At 41.3% G+C, this 19,735-nt stretch overlaps 1 protein-coding gene across 4 annotated transcripts in view; it reads right to left on the reverse strand.

Moving 5' to 3' along the window:
* Positions 1–19,735, reverse strand: part of sol (small optic lobes) — a 362,901-nt gene that overhangs the window by 5,608 nt on the left and 337,558 nt on the right. For all 4 annotated transcript variants that reach the window (XM_068380123.1, XM_068380131.1, XM_068380144.1 and 1 more), the window contains one exon: positions 6,346–6,488. In XM_068380123.1, the coding sequence (XP_068236224.1) occupies positions 6,346–6,488 (143 nt within the window). The remainder of the gene's footprint in view (positions 1–6,345; positions 6,489–19,735) is intronic.

The following is a 19,735-nucleotide window of genomic DNA, read 5'->3' on the forward strand; positions in this document are numbered from 1 at the left end:
CCTTGCTCTAGCAAACGCTCTGGTTGCCTCCTTCGAAAAACCTCTAGCTCTCGAGAGTCTTTCGATAGTCTGAAGGCAGTCAGACGAAGAGCGTGGAGGCCTTGGAGTACCTTCTCTACGCGTGGCTGACGTAGCAGGTCCACCCTTAGGGGAAGTGTTCTGGGAACGTCTACTAGCCATCGAAGTACCTCGTTGAGTTATTCTCTCGCGGGCCAGAGGGAAGCAACAAGCGTCAACTTTGTCCCTTCGTGAGAGGCGAACTTCTGCAGTACCTTGTTGACAATCTAGAACGGAGGGAATGCATATAGATCCAGATGTGACCAATCTAGAAGAGAGGCATCTATATGAACTACTGCTGGGTCCGGGATAGGTGAGCAAACTATTGGGAGCCTCTTGTTCATCGAGGTTGCGAAGAGATCTATGGTTGGCTGGCCCCAGGTGGCCCAAAGTCTCTTGCATACATCCTTGTGGAGGGTCCAATCTGTTGGAATTATTTGTCCCTTCCTACTGAGACAAGCTGCTATGACATTCAAGTTGCCTTGGATGAACCTCGTTACTAGTGAAAAGTCTAGACCTGTAGACCAGGTGAGGAGGTCTCTTGCGAACTCGTACCATGTCAGAGAGTAGGTCCCTCCTTGCTTGGAGATGTACGTCAAAGCAGGGTGTTGTCCGTGTTCACCTCCACCACTTTGCCTTGAAGGAGAGACCTGAAGCTTTTCCAGGTCAGACGTACTGCCAGTAGCTTCTTGCAGTTGAAATGCATTGTCCTTGACTCGAGTTCCATAATCCCGAGCATTCCCTACCGCCTAATGTCGCACCCCAGCCTACGTCCGATGCGTCCGAGAAGAGAACGTGGTTGGGAGTCTGAACAGTCAGGGGAAGACCCTTTCAAAGGTTGATAAAGTCCTTTCACCAAGTCAGACCAGACTTTATCTTACCCGAAACCGGGATCGAGACCGCTTCTAGCGTCTTGTCCTTTTCCAGTGAAAAGCTAGATGATACAGAAGAGGACGGAGGTGTAGTCTTCCAAGTGATACAAATTGAACCACGGATGACAGTGTCCTAACCAGACTCATCCACAGCCTGACAGGGCAGCTTTCCTTCTTCAGCATCTTCTGGATGGATAGCAGGGCTGGGGGTTGATCGTCATGTTCAGCAATGTCCTCATCAGAGGGTTCCTCATCCGAAACTGATGAGGAAACGGCAACGGAGTGGGCAACGTCTGACTCGCTGAATCCGGTCGCACTGGTGGATGCGTGATGGAGCCGGACACAATATCATGGTACTGCTGCACAGTCTGTGAACTGTCAACCAAGGGGACGCGAGGAAGTACAGCGTCAACCCGAAACTGTCTAGACTGTCTGGGTTGTGCAGTCAACCCCCTACCGGGTTGCTGAGGTTGCCGCACTGCGTCACAACAAGTCACCTCTGCTGGTTGTTGAACGTCTTCCTAGTGACACACTGAACGTCCACAACCACCTCCGAGAGTCGCTTAACGTCAACGTGCGACTGGCAACCCACACTGGGTCGCATCGGTGGAGGAACCACCTCAACTGGCGGACGCGAGTAGGATACCTCAGCGTCAACAGGGCGCACAACCAACCGGTAGGAAGGTTGTTGGCCAGAAGGTTCTTCTCCGTAAAAAATCCTCTATCAAGGACACAAGCTTGGACTGCATGTCTTGCAGCAAAGCCCATTAGGGTCTACGGGAGCAGGTGTGGCAACAGACGGGGTTAGCGACTGGAGCGGAACCATTTACCATCCCTGGAAGCCTTGTTATGCTTTAATTAAAGTCCATAGGAGGCTAAGCAGCTTAAGGCTCCTCTCCAAATGACAGAGTCCTCAAAGGAATATCAGTAGGAGGGAGAACAGCACTTTCTCATCTACAGGAACCATGTCCGAGAAAAGCTAGGTTATCTCAGTGAGGGACTCACTGCTTGACAGTCTGTGAACTGTCAAAAACTGAACTGTCAACCACAACTGGAGCGTGAGGACATACAGCACTGGTGCATTAGCAGCAGACCAGAAGGCAACGTTATGTAACTGCCTGACAGTCTGTGAACTGTCAAAAAACTGAACTGTCAACCACAACAGGTGCGTGAGGACATACAGCACTGGTGCATTAGTAGCAGACCAGAAGGCAACTTCATGTAACTGCTTGACAGTCTGTGAGCTGGCAACAACCAAAGCTGTGGGGAAGCCTCAATCCTGACTGACTAGTCTGCTGCGGGCGAGTGGCGGTAACCACAGTGGGTTGCGGAGGCTGACACACCGTGTCAAAACACGGCAGCTTGTGGTAGCTCACGCACGGCAACGGAGTGCTCCGTGTGTCTGTGGGAGTCAGCATGCGTCTGGCAGGGTCGACTGCGCATGGGTGGAGGAGCTCTCACAACAAGAGTGTGGGAGCAGGCAGCCGCAGCGTCTGCTGGGCGCACAACCGTGGCAGGTTGTAGGCAAACGTGTGCATCGTCAACCTTCTCCGCAGTCGGAGTGTGGGAGCAGGCAACAACCAAAGCGGAGTGGTGGTGCGTGGTGGGGACTGCCGTGGGTTGACGGAAACTAACGCATCGCGTCAAAACACGGCAGCTTGACTCAACCTTCCCACTGCTGATGCGGTAGCTCACGCATGTCAACGGAGGGAGCCGCACGTCGGCTAACGTCAACATGCGTCTGGCAGGGTCGACTGCGCATCGGTGGTGGAGCTCTCCGCAGCCGGAGTGTGGGAGCAGGCAGCCTCAGCGTGAGCTGGGCGCACAACCGTGGCAGGTTGTGCATAACCGCAGCTAACTGAGTCTGCATAGACTGCAGTAAAGACCACTTAGGGTCTACAAAAGCGGCAACAGACGGAGCTACTGTCCGTTGTGACTGAGGGTCTAAAACAGCTGGTGCGGCAACAGACGGAGTTACTGCCTGTTGCGGTACCACCTTGCCTCTCTTGGGAGGTGTGCAGTCGTCGGATGACTGCAGCGAGTCCGAACTGACCCAGTGGCTACACCTGGGCCGTTGGACTTGCGCGGAAGGGACCGACTTGCACTTAAAAGCTGTGAGATGTGGTCCATGGTTTCTTACGAGAAACCTCTTCCGCAGACGAGAAGTAAATGGGCTCTCTCGTCTTTGTGTGGGTGGGGCAATCTTGGGTAGATACGCCCGAAACCACGGAGGGAAAAACGTCTGTTCGTTGATCAAGGCCTGTGGAACCCATAAGTCGTTCGACATTACTTCTCCCCTGGGCTTGGGAGCTTGTAAGAGGTCCCGGACTAGGTGAACGACTGGCACGAACAGACGAACCCTCGGACGCAACACTGTAACACTTTGCGCATATCACTTTATCACTTTGATTTTCTGTTTTGCACTTATTTCACTGAAATCGAAACTTTAACTGATTTCTACCTGAAACCCGCAATCCTATCCTTCATTAAAAGGTAGTAATTGCGAAAACAGTCGTACAATGCAACAGAAAACATAAATAAAGATAAAGAATTCAGTGGCTGGGAAAGAGACTAAAAAATAAACTACGTTTACAATCTCTCACCGCACATAGCCTGGGAACAAGAATAAAACCCAAGAAACGTTTTACCTTCTTCCCCTACAGCGACTAGGGAGGAGAGTAAAAAACGAGAACAACGTTACCAGCTTGAACGAAACGTTTATTCTCCTCTCTCTCCCTCCGTCTCTATCTCTCTCTCTCTTTCTCTCTTGATTTCGCACCTGAGAGAAGAGCCCATTTATATATCATTAAAACATGTTATTTGCTAAAGGAAAAAACTGAAAGGTTTTCCAAATAAAAAGTTCCTTTAACTTAGAATTTAAACCATTTAAGCTAAGAAAGAATGAACGAAACGCCAGAATCGGTTTACTCTTACTGCAAAGTGAAACCGTGATACACTCTCTCTCTATCGTAACGATAGAGCGCATGTTGAACGTCCTGAACATCAACAACTGCGTAGACTAAAAACTAAACGTTAGTTCATCTTTGAAAACAGTACGAGACTATCAAAGAAATTCTTTCATAAAACATTAAAATTTAAAAAGTATTAAATTCTTTAAAGGTTAAATACGATATAACGGGCTCAATGTTAATTAACTTCGGTTCCAAGTTAGGACCGCCTACTAACAGGAAAGGTCGCATATAAAGAAACATAAAAATTTATTGTTATATGTTTATAATAAATGGAAAGTTAATCGAAGAGGCCTATAAAGGCGGAGAGATATAAAATATATAGATCTATAACGCGTTAAGCAAAATTACCAAAAACCTAAACACACTTCCGTAAGGGAAGGGTCGGCCATTTAAAAGTGAAAGAGTCCATACTCTCTTCGTCACCATAATTAAATCTATCCAAAACGAGTTCAAGTTTTGAAATGAAGATAAAACCCCTGCATAGCGAAAGCTCAAAACTGGAATAGTGTACTTCACCAAATCGTTGTGAAAACAAATCCAGTTAGTAACATCGTATTTAGTAGGTCTTGCCAGTGGCACGACAGAGAGAAAATTGGTTCTATGTTGACATCGAGTACTTGAGTACCTACTTGACAGATGGCGCTGTTGATGTACACCCCCACCTGTATAGCGATCGCTGGCGTATTCCGCCCGTAGGTTTTTCTGTCGGGCAGCAGAGCTGACAGCTATATGATCATCGGGTAAGTTTAATATTGAAAAATTATACATACAGTATACAGTACATACACATATACTGTTTGTGTATAAATATATATATATATATATATATATATATATATATATATATATATATATATATATTCATCAGCCCTTGCTAGTCCACTGCAGCCTAAAGGACTCAGACATAACCATCCACATACATCTGTTCATGGTCTTTCTATGCCAATTTCTACCAGCAAATTTTCCAAGCTCTTCAATCCATCATCTCCTCTTCCTTCTCCTGCTTCGTTTGCATTCTCTAGGGACTCATTCTATAATTATTCTTGTCCATCTATTATTTGCCATTCTCATTATATGTCCTGCCCATGTCCATTACTTTTTCTTAGATGTTGTTAGAATATCCTCTACTTTGGTTTGCTCTCATATCCATGTCACTCTTCTTCTATCTCTTAAGTGTTATTCCCATCATTATTCTTTACCTAGCTTTTTGAGTTGTAACTAAGGCTTTAGTCTGTCTCCAAGTTTGTTATGTATAAGTTAACACAGGTATGACCATCTGACTAAATATTTTAGTTTTTTGCGAACGTGTCATTTCACTTTTCACAATCTCATTTTGTTTCTCTTGGGTCTCCCTTATACAGGGTCCATGTTAAGATTAAGGTTAAGGTGACTGGTTTCAGTTCCGGTTCCATCAGAATACATGCTCACCAGAATGTCAGCTGGGCAAGCCAAACCCCCCACTGTGGTGCCCTACCACAGCAGTAGCCTCCCCAGTAAACAGCTTAAACTCACGGTCCTGGGCGGGGATCGATCTCTTGCCATGCGAAATGCTAGGCAAACATGTTACCACTGTACTAGCCAGGAGTCCATGCTTTGCATGTTGATATACTGGCCCCGGAGTAAGGAAGACAATATCTTTTTTGTTTTTGTATTTTCTATCATTTTTGACTCCATGTTCTAGCCTTTCATGTGAAAGTCCTTGGTGACTACACAGTATCTTAACCTCTAAAATATGTATGCTGTATATATACAATGAAACCATATACTGTGTACACACACAAACATACATACATACATACATATATATATATATATATATATATATATATATATATATATATATATATATATATATATATATAGTATATATATATATATATATATATATATATATATATATATATATATTATAAATATATATATCATTATCATTAAAGTTATTAAAATTTCTATAATTAAAATCATTACTATTCTTAAAATATCCTATATACTGTAATTTACAGGCTAGAAGCAGATATTTTAATATGACGGCAGGAAACACAATAAAGAACTAACAAGATAACTGAACTAATATTCAAGGTTGAAGTTATGGGGTTCATCAATAGAGTAAGTTGTCTAGACTTAATGATTAAAAAAAAATGAACTTATAAATGTAAAGTATATAGCTATCTGTTAATCTCATGTTTGGATATGAAAACCAGCTTTATCAAAAAGATTTTCGACTTATTATTTTCCAACTAAAAGTTTGTATAAACCTTATTTGACCAACATTCTACTGAATTTTACGCTAATCTTTACTAGTATGAAGGCTACAATGACAAGTCTGCCTGTACTCACCATGCATCCCATTGTAGGACGCAACACCAATATTAAAATTACACTTTAAAAATTACTGATAAATCAAGGAAACCTTTTTTATTCTATGAAAAGAAACATTTTCTAACCTGTGCAAAGGCGGTACAGAATCCACTGTCTTTAGCTGCGCACGCGTTGAAACAACATTGTAGCTTTCACGGCAATCACACATCACCTGGATACACTTATCTGGGTGACGATTTTCTACCATAACAACAAGTCCTGCCCATCCCTGAAGAGAAACAAAGGAAAAAATATTACAATGTCCAAATATCTTCATATTGCTAATTCTAAAATGTTATTTTCATTAGTAAAATAAATTTTTGAATATACTTACCCGATAATCATGTAGCTGTCAACTCCGTTGCCCGACAGAATTCTACGGAAGGGATACGCCAGCGATCGCTATACAAGAGGGGGGTGTACTCACAAGCGCCACCTGTGGCCAGGTACTGCAGTACTTCTTGTTGACACCACCTCAATTTTTCCTCGGTCCACTGGTTCTATGGGGAGGAAGGGTGGGTCAATTAAATCATGATTATCGGGTAAGTATATTCAAAAATTTATTTTACTAATGAAAATAACATTTTTCAATATTAATCTTACCCGATAATCATGTAGCTGATTCACACCCAGGGAGGTGGGTGAAAACCAGTGTACATGTATATCAAGAAGCTAAGTATCCCGTATTTCATATTATCAGTTATTCAAAATAACAATGAAATTATAAGTACCTGGTAAGGAAGTCGACTTGAGCCATTACTCTGCCTTAAATAAGTTCGTCTTCCTTACTGAGCGCAGCGTTCCTCTTAGGAGGCTGAACAACTCTAAGGTGCTGAAGTATCAAGGGCTGCAACCCATACTAAAGGACCTCATCACAACCTTTAACCTCGGCGCTTCTCAAGAAAGAATTGACCACCCCCCAAATCAACAAGGATGTGGAAGGCTTCTTAGCCGACCGTACAACCCATAAAAAGTATTCAAGAGAAAGGTTAAAAGGTTATGGGATTATGGGAATGTAGTGGCTGAGCCCTCGCCTACTACTGCATTCGTTGCTACGAATGGTCCCAGGGTGTAGCAGTACTCGTAAAGAGACTGGACATCTTTAAGATAAAATGATGCGAACACTGACTTGCTTCTCCAATAGGTTGCATCCATAACACTCTGCAGAGAACGGTTCTGTTTGAAGGCCACTGAAGTAGCCACAGCTCCCACTTCATGTGTCCTTACCTTCAGCAAAGCAAGGTCTTCTTCCTTCAGATGAGAATGTGCTTCCCTAATCAGAAGCCTGAATAGGTAAGAAACTGAGTTCTTAGACCTTGGAAAAGAAGGTTTCTTGATAGCACACCATAAGGCTTCTGATTGTCCTCGTAAAGGTTAAGACCTTTTTAGATAGTACCTAAGAGCTCTAACTGGGCAAAGTACTCTCTCCAGTTCATTCCCCACCAAGTTGGACAGGCTTGGGATCTCGAACGACTTAGGCCAAGGACGTGAAGGAAGCTCGTTTAGCAAAAACCGAGCTGCAAGGAACATGTAGCCGTTTCAGATGTGAAAACAATGATCCTGCTGAAGGCGTGGATCTCACTTACTCTTTTAGCTGTTGTCAAGCACACGAGGAAAAGAGTTTTTAATGTGAGGTCCTAAAAAGAGGCTGATTGGAGAGGTTCAAATCTTGATGACATAAGGAACCTTAGGACCACGTCTAGATTCCAGCCTGGAGTGGACAACCGACGTTCCTTTGAGGTCTCAAAAGACCTAGGGAGGTCCTGTAGATCTTTGTTGGTGGAAAGATCCAAGCCTCTGTGGCGGAAAACCGCTGCCAACATACTTCTGTAACCCTTGATCGTAGGAGCTGAAAGGGATCTTACTTTCCTTAGATCTAACAGGAAGTCAGCAATCTGGGTTACAGTGGTACTGGTTGAGGAAACTGCATTGGTCTTGTACCAGCTACGGAAGACTTCCCCTTGAGACTGATAGATTCTGAGAGTGGATGTTCTCCTTTCTCTGGCAATCGCTCTGGCTGCCTCCTTCGAAAAGCCCCTAGCTCTTGAGAGTCTTTCGAAAGTCTGAAGGCAGTCAGACGAAGAGCGTGGAGGTTTGGGTGTACCTTCTTTACGTGAGGTTGACGTAGAAGGTTCACTCCTAGAGGAAGAGTCCTGGGAATGTCGACCAGCCATTGCAGTATCTCTATGAACCATTCTTTCGCGGGCCAGAGCGGAGCCAACCAACGTCAGCCGTGTCCCTTTGCGAGAGGAGAACTTCTGAAGTACCCTGTTGACAATCTTGAACGGCGGGAATGCATACAGGTCGAGATGGGACCAATCCAGCAGAAAAGCATCCACGTGAACTGCTGCTGGGTCTGGAATCGGAGAACAATACAACAGGAGTCTCTAGGTTATCGAGGTAGCGAACAGATCTATGGTTGGCTGACCCCACAGGGCCCAAAGTCTGCTGAAAACATTCTTGTGAAGGGTCCACTCTGTGGGGATGACCTGAAACTTCCGGCTGAGGCGATCTGCCATGACATTCATACCGCCCTGAATGAACCTCGTTATCAGCGTGAGCTTTCGATCTTTTGACCAGATGAGGAGGTCCCTTGCGATCTAGAACAACTTCCACGAAAGAGTCCCTCCCTGCTTGAAGATGTAAGCCAGGGCTGTGGTGTTGTCAGAGTCCACCTCCACCACCTTGTTAAGCTGGAGGGACTTGAAGTTTATCAAGGCCAGAAGAACCGCCAATAACTCCTTGCAATTGATGTGAAGTGTCCTTTGCTCCTGATTCCATGTTCCCGAGCATTCCTGTCCGTCCAAAGTCGCACCCCAGCCCGTGTCTGATGCGTCCGAGAGGAGACGGCGGTCGGGTTTCTGAACAGCCAAAGGTAGACTTCCTTGAGAAGAAAGCTGTTCTTACACCACGCGAGAGAAGACCTCCTCTCTTCGGAAACAGGAACTGAGACCGTCTCTAGCGTCATGTCCTTTATCCAGTGAGCAGCTAGATGATACTGAAGGGGGCGGAGGTGGAGTCTCCCTAACACGATGAACAGGGCCAGCGATGAAAGTGTCCCTGTTAGACTCATCCACTACCTGACTGAGCATCGGTTCCTTCTCAGCATGCTCTGGATGCATTCTAGGGCTTGGAAGATCCTTGGGGCCGACGGAAAAGCCTGAAAAGCTCGACTCTGAAGATCCATACCCAGGTAGACAATGGTCTGGGATGGGACGAGCTGAGACTCCTCAAAACTGACCAGGAGGCCCAGTTCCTTGGTCAGATCCAAAGTCCATCTGAGAATCTCCAGACAGTGACGACTTGTGGGAGCTCTTAAAAGCCAGTCGTCTGACGGAGCCGGACACAAGATCATGGTACTGCTGCACAGTCTGTGAACTGTCAACCATGGGGAAGCGAGGAAGTACAGTGACAACCCGAAGCTGTCTAGACTGTCTGGGTCGTACGGACAACTCCTTATCGGGTTGCTGAGGTTGCCGCACTGCGTCACAACAAGTCACTTCTGCTGGTTGTTGAACGTCTTCCCAGTGACACACTGACTCCGTAAACAAAAAATCCTCTAACAAGGACTAAGCTTGGACTGCATGTCTTGCAACACAGCTCAAGGTCTATGGGAGCAGGTGTGGTAACAGACGGGGTTAGCGACTGAAGTGGAACCATTACCTTCCCTGGAAGCATGTTATGCTTAAATAAAAGTCCACAGGAGGCTACGCAGCTAAAGGCTCCTCTCCAAATGACAGAGTCCTCAAGGGAATATCAGAAGGAGGGAGAAAAGCACTTTCTCATCTACAGGGACCATATCCGAGAAAAGCTAAGTTCTCTCAGTGAGGGTTTCACTGGTGCAAAAGCAGCAGACTAGAAGGCAACGTTATAAAACTGCTTGACAGTCTAGTGAGTTGGCAACAACCAAAGATGTGACTGAGAAGCATGCGGTAAGGTATGCAGAGCATGCTGTATGCAGAGCATGCTGTATGTAGAGCATGCTGTAAGGTAAGCAGAGCATGTTGCATGGCGTGTAACATTTCTCAGAAATTCCATGACCAGTGCTAGATTGAGTAATATCGCATTACTGTCCATTGAAAGTGCACGTGCCGAGGGAATTGATTTAGACTGTTTTGTTGATGAATTTGATAGCCGGCATGATAATCGTAGAATTAAGCTGCACTAAATATACGCACTATAATCTACTTCACCTCAGGAAAGGGAAACTCGCCCTGTTGGCAACACTGCATTACTTCATGCATGCTTGCATGGGGTTTTAATATCAACATAATATTTACATTACATTCATAACTCATGATTCATTTTTGTTTTGAAGATATTTTTGCCATATTTTGCGATTTTGTTAAAAATATATTGCAAGGAATACATATATATTTGTTTATTTAAGTAATACGAATAACTTCCATTATCATAATGTTTGTGTAGGCATACATGTATATGATTACAAATGCAAGTTATGAAAGTAATGAGGTGCTATTATCGTCATTTGTTATTTCAAAGTTGAATGGGAAGAGGCTCAAGTTGAGGAGAAAGTGGCAGATGCATGCGTTGAGGTGGCTCTTGACTCACGAGTTGAGGTTCTTGAGGTGTGAGCTGCGAGAGTTGAGGTAGCGGCTGCGCAGAACGCAGTTCCTGTCTCACGAGTTGAGGTTCCTGAGGAGCTAGCCTCAAGAGTTGAGGCTCTCGCCTTGAGGAAAGTTGAGGTAGCAGCTGCGAGAGCTGAGGTGGCTGCCTCAAGGATGGTAGAGGTTGTCGTACCTCAAAAGGTTGTTGCATCGAAGATGGTCTAACTGCAAGAAAATCTTGCCTCAAGGCAAAAGACTCCTGCTCCCATTGTTGAGGTTGCCTTAAGGAAGGTTGAGGTTGCTGCACAACGCTGGTAACTGGCAACTCCGAACGCGGTAAGGTAGCTTGAGGAACCTCAACTTCGTACGCCTGGCAGACTGGACTGCGGTGAGGCGGAGCGCTCGCAGGAGGAGGTGTAACCTTCTCAGCCTGAAACTCACGCATTAAGACCGCAAGCTGCGACTGCATGGACTGCAGCAAAGTTATCTTGGGATCAACAGACGATAAGGTCTGTTGAGGCAAAGCCTTAACAGAAGATGAGGTCTGTTGAGGCATCGCCTTACCTCTCTTAGGAGGTGTGCAGTCACCTGATGACTGCGGAGAGTCAGAGCTAACCCAATGACTGCATCCGGGTTGTTGAACTCTAGAGGTCTGGACTTTACGTTTAAGAGGTCTTGAGACCTGAGTCCAGCGTTTTCTCCCCGAAATTTCTTCTGCAGACGAGCAAAATAAGGGCTCAATCGTCTGCGGGTGGGAGTGACGGTCTCGGTAAGACACGCCCACAACCACCGAGGATACTTCTGTGCGCCGATCAAGGCCTGCCGAACCCTTTTGCCCTTCGACATTGCTTCTCCCCTGGGCTTGGGAGCTTGCAAGAGGTCCCGGACTGGGAGGACGACTGGCACGCACAGAAGTACCCTCACGCACAACACTGACACACTTTGCGCTAATCACTTATCACTTTTGATTTTCTGTTTGCACTTATTTCACTGAACTCGAAACTTTAAGTGGTTTGTACCTGAAACACGCAATTCTATCCTTCCTTAAAAGTTAGTAATTGCGAAAACAGAATTACAATGTAACAGAAAAATCTAATGAAAGATAAATAATTCAGTGGCTGGAAAGAGACTAAACACTAGATCAAATAAACTACGTTTAAAATCTCTCACCGCATAAAGCTTGAGAACAAGAATAAAACTCTAGAAACATTTACCTTCTTCCCCTAAAGAGACTAGGGAGAAGAGCAAAAACGATAACAACGTTACTCGCTTGAACGAAACGTTTATCCAGCTCTCTCTCCCTCCGTCTCTATCTCTCTCTCTCTCTCTCTCTCTTGACTTAGAACCTGAGAGAAGAGCCCAATCATATATATCGTTAAAACATATTATTGTTAAAGGAAAAAAACTGAAATATTTCCCAAATAAAAAGTTCCTTTATTAGAATTAAAACCATTAAGCTAAGAAAGAATGAACAAAACGCTAGAAACGGTTACTCTTACTGCAACGTGACACCGTGAAAATTCTCTCTCTATCGTAACGATAGAGCGCAAGTTGAACGTTCTGAACGTCAACAACTGCAGAGACAAAACAAAACGTTAGTTCAACTTTGAAAACAGTACGAGACTATCAAAGAAATTCTTTCAAAAACATTAAAATAGCATAATATGTTAACAGGTAAAACCGAAATGACGGGCTCAATGTTAATTAACTTCGGTACCAAGAAAAGACCGCCTACTATTAGGAAAGGTCGCTATAAACAAATATAAAAATTAATTTTAATAAGTTTATAATAAAAGGAAGTTAATCGAAGAGGCCTATAAAAGGCGGAGAGATATAAAATAAATCTATAACTTTTGTTAAGCAAAATTAAGAAAGAGAGTCTATACTCTCTTAGACACCAACACTTCCGTCTAAGGGAAGGGTCGGCCATTTAAAGGTGAAAGAGTTCATACTCTCTTCGTCACCATAATTAATCAAATTAATTCCAAAAGCTAGCTAAGCTAATAATAAAACTTCCTGAATAGCGAAAGCTGAAATCTTAGAGCAATACTTCACCAAAAACCGTGAACAAGACTCCAAAATTATAAGCGTATCCATGAACGTCTTGCCGGAAGCACGACAGAGGAAAAATTGAGGTGGTGTCAACAAGAAGTACTGCAGTACCTGGCCACAGGTGGCACTTGTGAGTACACCCCCCTCTTGTATAGCGATCGCTGGCGTATCCTTTCCGTAGAATTCTGTCGGGCAACGGAGTTGACAGCTACATGATTATCGGGTAAGATTAATATTGAAAAATCAATCAATATTCTGTATTAAACACTTTTATGACTAAAAATACCTAAGATGCAACTGAAGTTGAAAAAGAAAAGCAAATTGACTAAAGTGCATGGACTACAACGATGAAATCTGCCCCAAATAGAAAGAGACCACAGAAAAGTATGCTACAGTATACTAATTAAGAGAATTTAAAAAGCATCTAGCTTGAACTTTTGGTAAAAAGAGAAAGATTACTCAATAACCTTATTATATAGCAGGAATAAAATAGGAAACTTTTAAGTATTAAACTTTAAATTTAAAAGAAAGCCTCCATACATTGATGTATAACTTTACATAAGAGGAAGACAGCTAAGTCGCCTTATTTATACCAAATAAAAAATGATGGATATTTTACACATATACATTCATCCATAATTAAATATATAAATAACCTATATATATATATATATATATATATATATATATATATATATATATATATATATATATATACTGTATATATATATATATATATATATATATATATATATATATATATATATATATATATATATATATATATATATATATATATATATATATATATATATATATATATATATATATATATATATATATATATATATATAATATATATTTATGTATACATATATACATATATATATATATATATATACTGTATATATATATAATATATATATATACATATACATATATTTATATTGAGGTAGGGCATTGCTCCTGGTGAGCTCCAGAGATAAAATAAATGAGAAAACAAAGTCAGGACATCTCTCATGTTTATTGATGCCGACATTTCGGGACTCATCCCATTATCAAGGCCAAGACATATGAAATATTGAAAGCAAAAGAAAGTAAAAGCAGTTCAATACAAATTAAAAACAGTTTAAAATTAAAGTTATAAACACATATACAGGTAAAAACAAGAAATAAAATGAAGTTAATGAAAAAAAGTGTCTTAAAAATGAAATCCATAAAAAATAAAATTGTCTTAGGAGACCAACCTGTCTTGACTAGACCAGAGAACTGAGTGACTATCTGAAAGACAGCACTCGCAAAGAGAATTCCAAATTTGCCGGCTTAAGCAATGTGAAGGGGTACATTGGCTGTTTGATTGAAGAGACTGATCTTTAATTACTAACGACTCTAATACTAGCAGAGAGGAGTTGTTTGGCGCTTGTACAATGATTTTAAAGTTTTTATATGAAATGTTGGTCTTACATTTAAATGTATGTTCTCTGATGGTTGAGAACTCTTTAGTGTAGAGTGCGCATCCAGTTCTATGGCTAACTCCCCGATGAGTATCTATGCGAACTTTCAGCAGTCTTTTTGTGGAACCTACATAATTTCTGAGATTACATTTCGGACAAGAAAACCTATAAACTACTGAAGAAAGCATTAGCTTGGGGAGAGAATCCTTAAATTTAATCATGGATCCCACTATCAGGGGGTTACTAAAAATTAGTTTAAGATCCAGGCTCAGAAAATTGTTTAAAATTACTTTTTTGTTTCCCATATTTTTTCTTATTGATGAAAGGTAACACAGCACAGAACTTCACATATTTGGCACAGTAGGAACTTGAAATTTTGATTGATAAATTTTGTTCAAGAAACCATTGTTAACAAATCTATAAAATGTTTTGGTTGGGAAACAGTTATCCTTGAAATATTGTTCCATAAAAATAATTTCATTATGAAAGGATATCAAATCAGATTAAAGAGACAATGCCCTAAAACAGGGTTGCTATGGCATTCAACTTAAAATGATAAAAACAAAAGATAAAATATTGGAGCCTAAACAGTGAATGTCTTTTTTCTAAATATGCTAGTTTCTAGACGTGTATGCCCTCTTGTAATGTTAATATCAAGATATGGTAGCTTCTTATTTCCTTGCTGCTCAATAGTGAAATTCATGTTTGAATGAAAATTATTGATGAAATTTAAAATCCTAGCAGCATGTTCCTTTTGCTTAAAAGTAGCTAACATATCACCTACGTGGCGTTTATTAAATATAGGTCTGAATAGCAAAGGACATTGATCTATAAAAACTTCTCTTCAAGATGACAAATAAAAATATTTTTGACGGTAGGTCCAAGAGGGCTACCCATAGGCATACCATCAAGTTGTTTAAACTATTTACCATAAAAATCAAATGAGTTTTGTTTAGGTTATTCATCGGTGTATCACCAATGAATATTAATTGTATTACTCAATAAAATAGTTACGGTTAAAAATATACGTGAGTTGAAGAAAACTGTTTAGTTATGCACGATAAAATATGTACCTCTCTGTAGTAAGGGTAACTCTAATAAACTACAGTACATACAGTACTGTATAGTTCATATATGGACAGTATTTTACTGTATGCACTGTATTATTTTCCATTTATTATTGCATTATGTTCTAATAACTAACATTTACAGGTATTAAAAGTTAGGTTAGGTATAATGAATGATTCAAATGTATTTGTCTGTATTACACTGTGGTTATAGCTTTATTATAAAATCTAATGTGGTGATTTTGTATGGCTTCGAACAAATCAGGCAATTTACTTGTAAAATGTGACTCATTATACAAAAAAATAATGATATGAAAGCCACTCTGGAACCAATCAATTTCATATCTAGAGGCATTACAATATCTTAGTTTTACTCATATTCACTTTCAGTCCTACATTTCTGCTTTCTCTATTCAAATTTTCTATCATCTTTTGCAATTCCTCTCAAGATTCACTAAACAGAACTGTCATCTCCAAATGTTAAGTTGTTAAGGTATTCCACATCAACATTAATTCCTACATTTTCCAAATCTAAATTTTTAAAACCTTCCTCTAAGCATGCTATGAATAATTTAGATGGATGGGATCTCCCTATCTAAATCCTTTTTCAATCTAAATTTTCTCCATATCTTTATGTAGTTTTAGGATTGCTGTACTTCTTGTACAGATATCTTGAAGTGTTCTAACACAAGGTTCATCTATTTATTACTACGTATAGGACGACTTTTAGATGAGGTAGAAAATTAGGGCAAATTTTATTTGATTTATCTCATATGCCTCCTTTCAACAGGTCAAGAAGTTTCACCTTCTCAACGATGGTCAGCATCTTCCTTTGCCACTTAGCCTCACTACTACACACCTTAGAATAAGCAGGGCAATTGGGTGGCATCTTTAGGTTTAAAACAAAAATAAAAACCCACAAAATCTTCACTAAAGGCAGGAACACAAGTTACTGCAACGCAACGTGAACACAACTGATGCGCATTTGGAAGAAGCTGCAAAGTGAGATGCTGCGATGTGACACTATGCTCCATGACCAATTAGCACCAAAGATACAAATCCTAATGCTCTCGTTGGTTGATTCCAGCCTGTCAGCCAATAGTGTGCCGTGTAAGATCTCACGAGAGTACATCCAAAGCGGGAAGTTACAACTTACTGTTTCTATCAGAATTTACACTTTCTCATATCTCGCGGGTATGCGTGATTTAGCAGGATATATGTAAGATTGAAAAAACATACATAAAACCCACAATGTACTGAGGTTGCGAAACATGAGCAGCGCTATGTTGAAGACATTTTCCTGTATTGGGATGACAGCTGGGGAGATTTTAATATATTTCTCAATAATCTAAATTCCCTAATCCCTAGCATAAAATATAAAACGATGAGAAAAAGATGGAAAATTAGCTTTTTTACCATATTAATTATAAGGGAATTGTCAAGGTACAATTTCACTGCGTATAGAAAGCCAACTTTTTCCATTTCTTACATTCATTTCCTTAGTTATCATGAAATTTCTGTAAAAATTGGAGTACCTATTAATCTATTTCTTGGAGCCTCGAGAATCTATTTCCAAGCCTACTTGCGTAAAGAATTTGAAATCATCCATATACACTTTCCCAGCTATTCTACCCGACATATGTCATAGAAAAAGCCATCAACAAAGCCAACACAATATATCATAAAGATCATGATGTTACCAACCATAGAGATTTTAAAAATAAGATAAAACTCCCATATATAGAAGGTATTAAAAATATAACAAATAATACTAAAGTTGAAAACTCTTTCGTTTTTCATATCCCAAGACCATTATTAATGTTTATCAAAATAAAACAGATATAGAATGTGGAGTTTATAAAGTACCATAGGGAGATTGTGAAAAAGTCTACGTGGGACAATTCTCTATCTCAAAGATTATCTGAACATAAAAGAGCTGTTAGGTATGGCTTTGAAAACTCTGGGATTTTCGTTTATCTTAGAGATTTAAGGCACCAGATTAATTGAAGTGAGTCATCTTTGCTTCTTATAAGTACCTGTCCGTACAGATGGAAGATTCTGGAATCAGTCACCATAAATCAAACAAACACAATAAACTTAACCGGCGGACAATGGAAAGCTTAAATTGTGGCCAACACCCTTTTCAACTTCTCGACCAGATTATAAAAAAGATAATCCACCAAGACCAACCACCAGATATACATCAAAGGTCAAGACATCCTTCAATTGACTCAAGCATATGAAGACACACCTGGATGGAATTAAATTGGGCTAATCCTTCCAGCATATAATAAAGCTTCCTTTGAGCAATTGGAAATGGAGTTTTTATGATAAAACAAAGTTTTATGAATACTTAACTGGCAGTTTTATATATATATAGCTGATATCTCTAAATTGGCAGAATTTTTCAAAACGAGGAAACCGCCTTGTGGTGGTTGGGAGGTAGGTGGTAACACCCGTCACAGGGTGGTCCAAGGAATCATTCCCGTGTCCAAGACTTCGGTTCATCTATGCCCGACCTGTCTCCTGAGGGGAGGTGGGTGGGCCTTCGAATATATATATAACTGCCAGGTAAGTATTCATAAAACTTTGTTTTATCATAAAAACTCCATTTTTATGAATAGTACTTACCTGGCAGTTATATATATATATATATAGCTGATTCACACACTTGGAGGAGGGAAACAGACAGTGAACATCGTTGGGGAAACAACAAAAGAGTTGTAGGAGATAAAAACACCTTGATTCCTTGCCTGCTAAGGTAGCTGATTCCAAATGTACAGCCTCTAGAGTGGCTTTCCCTTAGGAGAGTTTATCCAGGAGTAAGCCTGCAATGCAGCAAAAAACTCAATCGAGTCTGTCAAAGGGATAAGACCAACAACTTGACTAGACTTCAGAAACTATCTTCGCCCCATATAATAAAAACTGCAACCTTACTAAAACTAACCACCTAACCCTGCAACATAGACATAAACTATCTATCTAGACTGAGGGAACCACACCACAAGACGAAGTCCTCAGACCATCATAAAAACACAAACCCTCATACATGCATATAAACCAAGGTTGAGTGGGGTTATTAACTCCTTTGCCTAATTTCAACTGGGCGAAGTGTTCCTCCTCACATAAGAGGTGGGCTTCCCTAATTTTCTCCCTCAGGAAAAAGGACAAAGCATTCTTAGACAGGGGTTTTTGGCGGATCTTTCACTGAACACCATAACAAGTTGGATGAACAGCTCATGTTCATAGTGTGAGCAAAAAAAAAAAAAAAAAAAAAAAAAAAAAAAAAAAAAAAAACTTCGAGGGACCTATCTGGGCAGAGGAGTCTCTCCTTTTCTCGACCCACTAGGTTCATGAGGTTAATGACATCAAACGTCGTAGGACAGGATTACGAAGGGTTCTCGCTCTTTACGAGAAAGATGAACCTTAAGGCACAAACTGCCCTATCCTAATTGAAGCTCACCCTCTTCCCAATCGCCTGGACTTCGCTGACCTTTTGGCATTCGCTAGAGTCATAAGGAAGAGGGTTTTCTTCGCTACAACTCGAAGAGAGGCTAGCGAGATAGGTTAAAATTTCTTGGAGCACAGAAACTTAAACACCACATCCAGGTTTAAGAGTACCTATTACGTCGTCTGAAAAGACCCAATGAGGTCCTGCAAATCTTATTTTGGGACAACTCTAGGCCTCTATGCCTAAAGACGGCCGAGAGCATACTGCTGTATCCATTGATGGTAGATACAACCAGCTTAGCATCCTGTCTGAGGTACAAGAAGTAGTCTGCAATCTGACTCAGAGAGGTAGAGGATGAGGAAAACTTGTGCCGCCAGCACCAAGCTCTAAAGGTCTCCCACCTAGATTGGTAGACTCTTTGTGAAGAGATCCTCCTTGCTCTGGCGATAGATTTCGTCGCTTGTGCCGAAAAGCCTCGAGATCTGACAAGCTTCTAGTCAGTCTGAAGGAAGTCAGTTGAGAGCAAGGGGGTTAGATGATACCTCTCGAAGTGGGGCTGTTTGAGAAGATCTAGACTTGCCGAAGTCTTCTTGGGAAGCCCATCAACATGCCCATCACTCCCGAAAACCATTCCCTAGCAGGCCAGAAAGGAGCCGCTAGGATCATTCGCCCCGAATCGAGGAGAGCGAATTTCCTAAAGACCAGATTGATGATCTCGAACGGGGGCAACGCAATCATGTCCACCCCCGTCCAATCCATCAAGAAGGAGTCCACTGCTACAGCTTCCTCGTCCGGGACTAGGGAGCAGCAGTAGGGGATCCTCTTCTTCCAGTTGGAGGCAAAAAGTTCTGTTACAGGTCTGCCCCACAACATCCAGAGACTGA

The sequence above is a fragment of the Palaemon carinicauda genome, chromosome 1, assembly GCF_036898095.1.
Source record: "Palaemon carinicauda isolate YSFRI2023 chromosome 1, ASM3689809v2, whole genome shotgun sequence".
Taxonomy (NCBI): domain Eukaryota; kingdom Metazoa; phylum Arthropoda; class Malacostraca; order Decapoda; family Palaemonidae; genus Palaemon; species Palaemon carinicauda.